This window comes from Harpia harpyja, chromosome 1, assembly GCF_026419915.1.
Source record: "Harpia harpyja isolate bHarHar1 chromosome 1, bHarHar1 primary haplotype, whole genome shotgun sequence".
In the NCBI taxonomy this organism is placed as follows: Eukaryota; Metazoa; Chordata; class Aves; order Accipitriformes; family Accipitridae; genus Harpia; species Harpia harpyja.
In genome coordinates this window covers 64384879-64397033 of record NC_068940.1, presented here as the reverse complement: position 1 = coordinate 64397033, position 12155 = coordinate 64384879, and the positions used below count along the sequence as shown (strand labels likewise).

The 12155-nt window shown below is 41.1% G+C and overlaps 1 protein-coding gene across 1 annotated transcript in view; it reads left to right on the top strand.

Annotated features, from left to right (window-relative positions):
* Positions 1-12155, top strand: part of RBMS3 (RNA binding motif single stranded interacting protein 3) — a 730467-nt gene that overhangs the window by 107078 nt on the left and 611234 nt on the right. Inside the window, exon 3 of the mRNA XM_052797551.1 lies at positions 1389-1457. Coding sequence (XP_052653511.1) covers positions 1389-1457 — 69 coding nt within the window. The remainder of the gene's footprint in view (positions 1-1388; positions 1458-12155) is intronic.

The following is a 12155-nucleotide window of genomic DNA, read 5'->3' as shown; positions in this document are numbered from 1 at the left end:
CTAGTGGTTATAATTGGCATAGAAATGTACTATATCCTTGGGTGTTAAAAGCCATAAGCTATTTATTTTCATACTTACAAAGAGTATACTACATTGTGGTATAAATCTCACATGGATTGTCTTACTTGCATTTTTTAGTATAATTTATGTCCATATGGTTCAAATATGAATATGTCCCCCTATTAGCATCCTGCTGGTGACATAATATACTGATAAATTAGTATCTCGTGTCTGGAAAGCCTGTTTGAATTCAGATCTCATGAATAGGTAACTCAAATCTACCTGATCTTCCTGATACAGATAGCCTTGTCATCGCAAGGTTTCTGTAATACCTGAGCTTACACAATATAGTAGTGATATACTTGCAAGATATTTGGCTACTGACTGTGGTGTGTGGTGTTTTGGGGTTTTTTTCAGAAGGACCAAATTCACATACGTGAGGGGTGGATTTGGAGGAGCTCTGTGTTACACTAGGGTCTAGCCTAAACTAGGAGTAAATGGCGTAGAAGTTAATGGTATAAAATAATTTTGAAACCAGGGATAATGTGTATTAAAATAATTGGTGGTGTTCTACTAGACACCATATTGCATTGATTCTTCCACAATATCAAAGGCAGTTTGATTATAAGGTCTGTATGTGACACATATGATATGGCTATGGAAATATGATATGGATATGAAAGTCCGCAGTAGGGTCTTTTTTCTTACTGCTTCAGAAAATAAATACAGGGAAGTGGGTGAAAGAAGTATAGGGATAAATCATAAAGACTGTCTTTTTTCTTCACAAAGAAGTTGGTAGGTAACTAATCTCTTTTATTACCTATTCCAATAATATCCAAGTTTCATTTTTGAGTAAGGTGAAGTGATTCTGAAAGAACAATTTTGCTTCATTTTCTATGAGTTAAGAACAGCTTCTATGAAACTAGTATGAAGTATGGAATGAAACATCACTATGAGTTAGGGAAAAATACAGATATAGCTTCTCAGAACAGGCAGACAAACCCCTCTAAAGATGCCTTTCTGGAATAATTGTGAATTTAGAGCATGTTTGCTTAATCTGAGTAAATTACCTGGCTGAATGGTAGGTAGTGCTTTGCAGCCCCGGTTTAGGTTAGGGCTCAGCATTTAGATTTGCAATCTAGGTGACATGCAGAAGTTGGGGTGAAAATTGAGGTTCTGAGGTCCAAGGCTGAACAGAGCATTGGTAGCAAATTCAGCAAACTTTCATCTCTGATTTTAATGCTACAGTATCATATTTATGGTTTCTTGAGGGTTTTGTATAGGTTTTTTTTTTACTATGGGAATTTACATGATTGAGATTGCTGAAGCTGACTGTGTGTGACAGAGATGTTGGTGAATATTTGACATGTCTATCTTTTATTTTGCAGAGAGCTACAGCCAACAAGACTTCTGGTGCTCCTTCCTACAGCAGATGGTCCAGTTCACAGCCCCATCAGGTAATATGCCCTTGTCAAAAAGGATATGAAGCTCAGGTTGACACATGCTTCCTTTTAAAATGAATCTGTGAGGGGATCTGAGTGTTATCTACCTGCATTAGCCCAACTAGGTCATGCTGATCTCTGAGGTTGTTGCAGGATTTCCTGTGGCAAACTGTTAGATGCAGTTGCTGCTCATGGAGGGGTTGGTACAGCTGTGACTCCTCTAATGCAGTGGTGCCTCTCTGTGGGTTGTCAGGGGTGGTTATTATGGCTGAATCACCGTATCCTTTGCATCTTGTCACTTAAGTTAGAAGTGTGTTTGATTGATTGATGCTCTTTGGCAATGTGTGAAGTCGTGTTCTCCCACGCTGCCGCCCCCCCCCCCCCCCCCCCCATATTTTTTGCGCTACTTAAAACAACTGAGTTGTGAAGTAGGTAAGATGGCAAAAACTTTCAGGAAAACTTGTTATAAACCCAGACTGAAGCTGGAAAGCTGTTCAGTGATAGCTAGGAAGCAATATTATTGTTAGTGATTTTTTTTTTAATAAGAATTTGAATGGTATTCAGGGTTTCTGTTACTTTATCAAAACCAAAAGACTTTTTTGACTGTAGCAAAGCACATGGCTTGATTTGTAATCAAAGAACAATGTATTTCAACTACAGCAACTTTCTCTTTAAAAACCTTTCAAGAGTTTGTTCAGTATTGATCATATTAACATTGCTTTCCCCCAACCTCTACTTCTACTTCTTTCCAACATCTTTCTACCTTCACCTCCTCTTAAAAAACAAAAAAAAAACAACAAAAAAAGCCCCCCCAAACCAAAAAACACCCACCCACCTCCCACCATCCTCCCTTGACACTGTGAAAAATTTACGTTATCCTGGTGAGCAAATCCTTGATATGACATGCTGGATTTTTGGTTTTTATGAAGGACATGTATGCTGAGAGAGGAAACTACCAATAAGCTGAGATTTGGCCTTGAAAACTAAAGCCAAAGGAACTATGAATTTCATTTGTATTCCAATTAGGGTGGAGAAGAAGGTGGCTAAATGCTTCATGGGCTGTTAGCTACCTATTTCACCATCCTTCCAGTCTTAATAGTTCTGCTTTCACCAAGTGTTGTAAGAGTCTTGTGCTTCCTCTCCATGTAAAAGTATGTACTTTTTGCCTGCTAAGGATGCTTGGTTGCATGTGTACTTTTCTTTCACATTTTGAACACTGAATTTTCACTGTTGGGGGGGGAAAAATGAAGAATATGTAGGCAGAATGTTAATTCTTTTCAGTGGTTATTGTTTGCCCCATCCTAGGGGATCAGATGGTGAGCAAGAAAAAGTTCATGGAGTAATCGCCAATATATCCAAGGCTGAAACACCAATGACTGTTCCCTTCTTTCTGTGTGTCTGCAGTTGCCCATTAATGTTAATGGGAGATGCATTCCTAAGTCAGGAGATCATCCTAACAAATCATATGAAATGCACTTTATACTCTACACACTTGATTTCCTTTTTGAGGAGGGAGAGGAGGAAAAGTACATAATAAAGATTGCTAGTAGTGTTACAACTCTGTGAAATCACTAGCAGATTTGAGGGATTAACTACCAAGAATGTTGTTTGAAAGTATGTCTAGACCATCCAGCATCTGCAGGAAAAAAATTGTCGTACTGTATTAAAGCATGCCTGTGGTAATTTTCCTCCACCTATGTTGTACCCCACACATTTTAATCTCATCTTTCTTTGTCGTTTACACTCTAATCTTTTCTTTTTCATCCTTGTTTATTGTAAGCTTTTGTATTCTGTGTTTTGGGTTTAATAAGCTTATAAACTTGCCTTACGGATATTACAAATACTAGTACCAACTGTGAGGATGTATAGCCATGCCGCGGTTCAGTTTGAGAGCCCTGAATACTGCTGTGCACTCTCATGAGCTGAATGGCAAAATATTTGTACTGGATCAGAGATTTGTATTCAGCCTTGCAACTTGCCAGCATCTATATATAGTTTATTTAAACATTTTTGAAGATGGCTTTCCAGGAAAGAAGATTAAAGTTCGAATTCATATTGTCTGCATTTTCTTTAGTCTCATGCAGTGAACCCAATGAAGGCTTTTCCACACACATCTTAGAAGAATCCACACAGCAACCTAATAGAACTACATGGCTGAGACCTTTGATGCATCTAAGAAATGTTAAAAGTTAAATTGATTTCCTCTTTCCCTCCCCCAAGTTTTCTTTTTTCATTTCCTCTATCTGTGTGAAGTCTGAAGGTCCATTGGGTGAGAGGTTTGAAAGGGGTTCTGCAGGTGGGGTCAATGAGTCACTGAAAATAACACATTTTTCACTGACTTATTTTGCTTTGTGCTACCTAGACATGCTTAGATTTTGTACTGGATAAGCTGAAGCATGTTTATCTATCTCAAATACGCTATCTGGGGAAGGTTTTTAATAAGTTCCTATTAACTCATCACTCTCATGGACATGTGGAATTTGTGTGCTCAGGTTTTTTTGATGTGAAGCTGTTCAGAGAATGTGTGTGGTTGGTTGGTTGGTTTGTTTGTTTGTTTTTCTCTCTCCCCCCTCCCCCTGCCCCTTGAGCCTGGGAAAGTGTCTTGTTGCAGAGGAGGTGTCTTTAAAACTTGATTTAAGAGGTTCCTTCTGACTGCCCTGGGAAAGAGGCATTACTACCTGCTTCAAGCTAGCTTGTTTCAAGCACTCCATTTTCTCAATGTCAGAATAAGAAGCCAATAGTCTAAAAGGTTGATCTTTTTTGGAGCCAAGGAATTAATCTATTTAATTAAAGGATTGGGGGGTAGGCAGGGAAGCCAAACCAAATCTCGGCTTCTGAACTGGCATCCACGGAGCTGTGTTGGACCTTACTGCCTTCAGATGCACTAAACTGGCTTAAGGGATGGAATCAAGGAGAAGATACAAACTGATGCTAATGAGCTGAAATTGCCTACGCTGCTGTTCTTGGCGAGTGGCATCATTTGATGCGTGAAGAAGTCTGAAGCAATTTTGTGAGAAGCTCTGAAGTGAACTTAGTCCTTCTGTGGTACTCTGAAAACTGTGTGTGCTTCCTGAAGTGCAACTGGCTCTTATTGCTGATGAAAATGAAGGAGGAAGTGGCACTTTATCAGGCATGATGATATAGCTGATTTCTAACATGATGCTGCTTTTGCTGAGTGGGAGGGCAGCCAAGGCAGAGTGTCTTATAGTGGCATATCCATGAGTGGGACAGTCTGTCTTTCATTAGGAATCATAAATACACAGGCAGGGTGGGACCCAAGGCGCTCTATTACAGCTCAGCTGTCCTTAGAAGCAGTTTTAACATTAACAATGCACTCATTACTGGTAATGACTTGAGAACTAAGTGCTAGAAACTATTGGGGTGGTATAGCCAAAGAAGACATAAAAATGAAGAAAAAAATAAATTGATTTGTTCCTTAGAAAAACAGAAATTTAGTATTTCAGATGCTAGCTTAAGGTTGAGGCATTGAAAGAAACTGTATGTGAAGTGTCCTAAAAGAAAGGAGAATGGGAAAACAATCCTCCTAACTTGCTTATGTCCCTACTGTTGATGAAAGGCAAAAAGTGGGTAGCACCTAAACATATCTCACAAATAAATCCACTTTGTATGCAAGTGGGAGACAGTGATACCTTCCCTCTGAAGGACTGAGGCTGCCTTTTCTTGCTTGTGGGGACACTAGGGCACTGGTCAAGTCTGACAATTCATTTGGTCCCCACTGTTGGCTGGTGCCTTTGTGACAATAATCCAGGTCTCTTGCACAAGGGTTGTTAACAGAAGTATCTTTAGAGATGCTTAGATAATATTGCTTCCTAGAAATATATGAATGCATCTTTAGTATTAGGTGCTAAATGAGCCTGCAGAATAATTGGTGTGTCTTAAATGCCATTAAAAATAATATAGAACATTTCAGCATCTTTCCCCTCCCCATAGCTATTAGCAAGACATTAGTTTATGAGCTAATGAAGTAAAAATGCAGAAAGTGAAACGGTGTCCAATGGGCCGTGGGACAGGAGGACTCTCAGCTAAACTTCCATAATGTTCCTCTGTCTGGCTCTGCTGCCGCTTTGTTACAGAATTATTGCTCTGGCTCTCTGGTGTTGCCAACACAAGCTTTTTGTTTTTTTGCAGATAGTCAAAGCTTTGTCCATTGCTGAACTTGGCATCAGTGCCTTAATTAAGGTTAGACTTAATCCGTGTTTTATCTTCAATCTCCTGCTCTTTAAATATAGAGATAAGTACTATATTTTAGTACCCAGTGGTAAGCAGTTTTCTTAGAGGAATCGGAAAAGACAGTGGATGTTGATAAACATGCAGTGTAGGATCTAAATTTTAAATAGACCAAACTCTTCTACCACTCCATGTGATAGTTTATAATACAGCTTCTTCATGACTGAGATGATGAAAATACCAGTGAAGAAGACAGAAGCTAGGAAGGGTGATATTCCAGCTTTACTGTGGCAGCTGTTTCATTGAATCCCAGGTCAGAGATTTCAGTATGTGTTAACTTAGCTCTCTTGCTTCCTCCCTGTTATGTGTGTATGTCCCCGCTTTCCCCTTGCCTTGTTTTTGCCCTTGTATTCTTCCTATGTATGTGTTGGGGCAGTGAGGTGTTGGTAAGCAGATAATTATACATAGTTGTCAGTTCAGTAGTCTCTTTCACAGTGCATGAGGTCAAAATGAACCTTGTGATCAATCATTCAGTATGAGAGTAAAGCATTAGTTTTAAGAAGCCATTCCAGGCGTGGCTGCTGGTAGTAATTGGGATTGTTGCAGTATGCTTGTATCCAAAATAACAGGGACCTGCAGGTGGAATTCATCACTTGTTAGAGCAGGGAGATGGGCAATGGTGAGTTTCCTTTATGGGATCTGGCATGTTATCTGAACACAAAGGTTATTGGAGCGTTTGTTAGCAATGGCTCAGAAGATCCATTCCTGTGAAGTGCCTTTTCTTTTAAACTGGTGGAAGATACCTAGTTCTAAATACTATAAAGATTCCCATATTAGGCTGTTTTGAATCTTCTTTGGGTTTTTCCCTTCAGTGCCTCAAGTGTGACTTGGAGAAAGTCGGTATTGAGAAAGTCACTGTCTCCCTGATGACTCAGCCATTTGTCTTTCCGCTGAGCACTGCAAACTGTGGCAGTAAACTTGAGGTTAAGTGCCCGTCCACTAGAAAATGTACTGAGAACACCAACAATTTTCCCAGAAGCCACTGAACAGCTGTCAAATGGCAACAACATTCCTTCACTGTTGACCTAGGTTTGAGCTGCACCAGTCTGCTCATCTAAATGAGAGTGACTTAGTCCAACTACCAGGGTTAAACCTTATTATAAAGGTCAAATGAGATCTGGCAACTTTCCAAAAGCAGACCAGACAACCCAAGCCACAGAAATATGTTACTGCCTCCTGGCACTTGGCGTATAACCAAAAACCTGTAGCAAAATTCAGTAGGCTTAATCAGAGTTAATGAGGGAAATTTGTCAGTTTTGCAATAAATTGAGTATAAAATCCCTAAATACCTCCTTTCCATAATACATCTTTTCAGAACTATACATACCTCTACACCATACATCATCGTAGTTTTACAACATTTGAACTTGGTTCTTATTGCACTTTGATCCTAGGTACATTTGTTTTTAAATCATCTTTGATAAGCACATGGAATAAAATCAAATACGGAATGAAAAAACCTGAATTCCTAAAGTTTTTTTGATATGTTGTCGAATGGACTTACTGAATTTCAACAAACTTCTGTTAGGCTTACCTTAAATAATTCATTAAACTTGAATTTGAGGGGAGGCGGTGCCTTGCAGAAGCAAGTTTAGCTAGTTAAATACTCGTTGCAAGGCATGATGTATAAAAGAATTATTACACTTCTGAGTTCACTGAAGGATTGGAAAAATCAAATATCTGTGGTCAATACTCCAGGTTTGCTGTTCTTATTATGTCCATAGCGTATGCCATGTTATGCACATCATATCTTTGTGGGATTTTGTCTGCTATTAATAAATACTGACCCATGTAGTAGGTAGCCAAGTCAAGTACAACCCTGAATAATAGACACTGTTTTTCTTGTGTGTATCACCTCTCATAGCACTTGCTCATTTCTTCTGCTAGAGGTTGCTGGCTTCTTCCCATTAGCTGGAAACCCAGTGTTAAAGGCTCTGTTTGACTGCAGAGTTTGACACTTCTTCAGTAAAATCTGTGGGCCACTGCTTCTAGCATGATGCTTTTGGTAAGCCATCATAAGGCAAGATTGAACCTGGCATCTGTTTTTTAAAGCAATGGGAATCTGCAGCCTGCGCTGACAAACCCAGCTTCACCAAGGTCATTGGCAAGGGCAGAGCAGAGCAGACCTGTTAATCTCTGTGACTGCTAGGCAAGTAACAAGAGTTAATCTCTGTGACTGCTAGGCAAGTAACAAGAGAGCATGGCACACTGGGTTGGCTACTCAGTTAAATGCACAGGTACAGCAAGATGTGTAAGCTATTTTTATTGTATGACGATAACTCAGCCAAATGAAACTCGGGAGCTGTTGTATCTGTTGCCAAGCAAAGTACAACATAAACTTAGCTTTGAAAAGCCAAGGCGTTTTTAAGCAAAATAAGAAGGGAACTAAAAAGGGAAACTGATTTCTTCTGGTCAGTGGCAGAATATGAGTAAATGTACATAGTGTTGTTCAAAGGTTGCTCATCCAAGTATGCTACCTGTTGTGTTGGCAAAATTACCAAGCAGCCTTGTAAAAGTAAACGTAAAGCTGTTTTGTAAGCTGCAAGCAGGATGAGACCCTGTGCCTAGAGGGAAGCAATAGCATAGATAAGGTCTAATGCCATTCTTTCTCTTACTGCTTGTGGAGAAACACTTTGTACCTGATAGCATCAGTAGTCTTCATCCTGCTTTGTTAGCAGTTGTGTATCTTTAGAAAGAAACTAAAACTTATATTTAAAAGCAGGGCTTATGCTTCATGGGTTAGTGTAAATGACAAAATGCAGGTTAACTGTCCTCTGCAATCTATTATAACAGGTCACTCTAGACCACTCTGTGGGTTGGATACATATCCCTCACCAAACATGGGATTTTGGCATTAGTCCCATTACACAACAACTACATGAGTCTAGATTACAATACTTTAAACTCTGGAGAGTGCATGCTTTGCAGAAGTTATAATGACCTAAGTCTGGGTAAACTAACTGTGTTAAATTTCTCCTGATTATGATATATAAACCTGGAAATTTAGGTGATGGTTGTGGAAACATAAGAGGACTCTTCTAAGACACAGTATTGTGTTTTCTCTTCTGCAAGTGTGAGAGGAAAATATAATGGGTTTCCCTTCTCATCATTACTCAGTCAGACATACCATTGGTATTTCATTGCACTTCTAAGTTGAGGTTCAGAAGATTCCATTGATAGCCCAGCTAATCTTAAAATCAGCATGCAGGGAAAAAAGCTTTTGTTCAAAATGATGTTTCTAAACAGCTGTCATAATAGGATATTTTCTAGACCAGCTAACTTTTTTACTCTATTAGCTTGTTATGTAATTATTTTTGAAGAAAAATACCAAATGAGTGTATTATGTTAAGTGTCTGCTCAGTGTGCTCATGTTTGCCTAGAGAAGTGTGTGTGCTGGGGATGAGGGGAAGTCACAGCATTTGTGATGACTTCCATAGACATGAAACATTTCCAAAAAGAATCTGTCAGCTGCACTTATTTTGTCACTCAACTATCTTCTTCTAGAAGGAGAATTTTATAAGATTAAAAAAGACTGAAACCAATAGGATTCTACTAATTTTAAACCAATGAAGTAAAAATTTTCCCTGTGTCTGTGGTGGGTTGATCCTGGCTGGATACCAGGTGCCCACCAAAGCTGCTCTATCACTCCCCTCCTCAGCTGGACAGGGGAGAGAAAATATAACAAAAGGCTCATGAGTTGAAATAAGGACAGGGAGAGATCACTCACCAATTACCATCACAGGCAAAACCAGACTTGACTTGGGGAAAACTAATTTAATTTATTACCAGTTGACAAGAGTAGGGTAATAAGAAATAAAACCAAATCTCAAAACACCTTACCCCCATCCCTCTCTTCTTCCCAGGCACAGCTTCACTCCTGGATTGTCTACCCCCCCCCCCCCCCCCAAGCAGCACAGGGGGATGGGGAATGGGGGTTACAATCAGTTCATCACACATTGTCTCTGCTATTTCATCCTCTCCAGGGGCAGGACTCATCACACTCTTCCCCTGCTCCAGTGTGGGGTCCCTCCCACAGGAGACAGTCCTCCATGAACTTCTCCAATGTGAGTCCTTCCCACGGGCTGCAGTTCTTCACGAACTGCTCCAGCATGGGTCCTTTCCATGGCGTGCAGTCCTTCAGGCTCAGACTGCTCCAGCGTGGGTCCCCCACGGGGTCACAAGTCCTGCCAGAAAACCTGCTCCAGCATGGGCTCCTCTCTCCACAGGTCCTGCCAGGAGCCTGCTCCAGCGTGGGCTTTCCATGGGGTCACAGCCTCCTTTGGGCACCCACCTGCTCTGGCGTGGGGTCCTCCACGGGCTACAGGTGGATATCTGCTCCACCGTGGACCTCCATGGGCTGCAGGGGGACAGCCTGCCTCACCATGGTCTTCCCCACGGGCTGCAGGGGAATCTCTGCTCCAGTGCTTGGTGCACCTCCTCCCCTCCTTCTTCACTGACCTGGGTGTCTGCAGAGTTGTTTCTCTTACATGTTCTCACTCCTCTCTCTCCAGCTGCAGTTTCTGTTGTGCAGCAACTTTTTTTCCTTCTTAAATCCGTTCTCCCAGAGGCGCTACCACTGTTGCTGATGGGCTTGGCTGTGACTGGCGGTGGGTCCATCTTGGAGCCAGTTGGCATTGGCTCTATCAGACAGAGGGGAAGCTTCCAGCAGCTTCTCACAGAAGCCACCCCTGTAGCCCCCCCACTACCAAAATCTTGCCATGCAAACCCAATACATACCACCCCTTGCCTCTGTGCTTCACATATTTAAGAATTATCATTAAAATCCCCATTCATCACGCAATCTTCACAAACTTCACTCACATCAACAAAAAAAGAATTCTTCACATCAAAATCAAAACATCATCATAACACTGACAAAAAGTGGACAATTTAGGCACAATCCACCCCTTGTCCCTTCACCACAGTTACAACAACATAAACTCCCCACAGTCATTCCCCTCTTCACTCTCTAGCTGTGTTCAGTCCATGTTTTGCCCATACCTCTCCCAATTACTATCCTTATCTCAAATTCCTTATGCCACATGTTGGGCACCAAAAAGGACAGGGCACAGTAGTTAATGAGAATGTCTAAATCTGTATGTTGGGTATGAAGGTGGTTTAAGTATGTAGTTCCAGTTGTAAGTGTTGGTAGGAAGGGATTTCAGTAATGATAATTAAACACAATGGCATGGTTTAGAAGATATATGTGTATTAAATTATGTGGGACCTGAGCATGATGCAAATGGTATGGAATAAGGGGTGGAGATTGTATTGGATCTGGCTGAGATGGAGTTAATTCTTCCTATAGCAGCCCTCATAGTGTTGTGCTCTGTATTGGTAGCTAGAAAGATGCTGATAACACACTAGTGTTTTGGCTACTGTTGAGTAGCGCTTGCACAGCATCAAGGCTGTCTCTCTAACGTTTCCCTCCCATCACCATCAGGCTGGGGCTGGGCAAGATCTTGGGAGGGGACATAGCCAGGACAGCTGACCCAAACTGACTAAAGGGCTATTCCATACCATATGATGTCAGCTCAGCAATAAAAGCTAAGTAAAGGGAGGAGGAGATGGGGGCATTCGTTATTTACGTTTGTCTTCCGGAGCAACCGCTATGTGTACTGAAGCCCTGCTTCCCAGGAATTGGCCAGACATCGCCTGCTGATGGGAAGTAGAGAATAAGATCTTTTGTTTTCCTTTGCTTTTGTGCATGACCTTTGCTTTTGCTTTATTAAACTGTCCTTATCTCGACCCTTGAGCCTTTCATTATATTTTCTCTCCCCTGTCCAGTTGAGGAGGGGGAGTGATAGAGCAGCTTTGGTGGGCACCTGGCATCCAGCCAGGGTCAACCCACCACAGTGTCCCATCTTGTATTGTCACTGAAAGCTGCCCTACCTCTTTTGGAAACCTCACTTCAAAACTGTGGAGAGTCAATTTGAGAACTTCCTGGAATGTTTCTCCCATAACTCTCTTGCCTGTTTTTCTTAGTGAATGAAGCTTCTTTACATTCTATCTGTGAATGCTGACTGGTCCCTATAACTTGGTCTATTTTGACCGAATTTGGCGAAGCAAGGGAAGGGTGAAAGTTTCTTCAACCTTCCATAGATGTGAAGTTTCTACATGAATGGTAAGAGCACAGCAGAGGAGAGAGGCTGGTAATGCCACACCAAAGGCAGGCATGAGATCACCCTTCACTAGCTGTCAGGCAATTCACAGGCAAGAATGATGTTATGGATTTCCTAACAATGCGGCAAAAGACTCAGTTGTTGGTGTCTGTGTTTTTTCAAGAATGAGGCTAAACTTTCTCTCCTGTGCAGATTTTCTGGTTAAGGGATGAGCTCACCCCAGAGCTTAAGGAATAATTCAGTTAAAGTCAATCATCTGCAAGACATGTGTACGTTCACTATCAGGTTTAATTACTTTTGTTGTTCACACAGCTACAGAGTTGAAGGCTAACAAAATTCTATA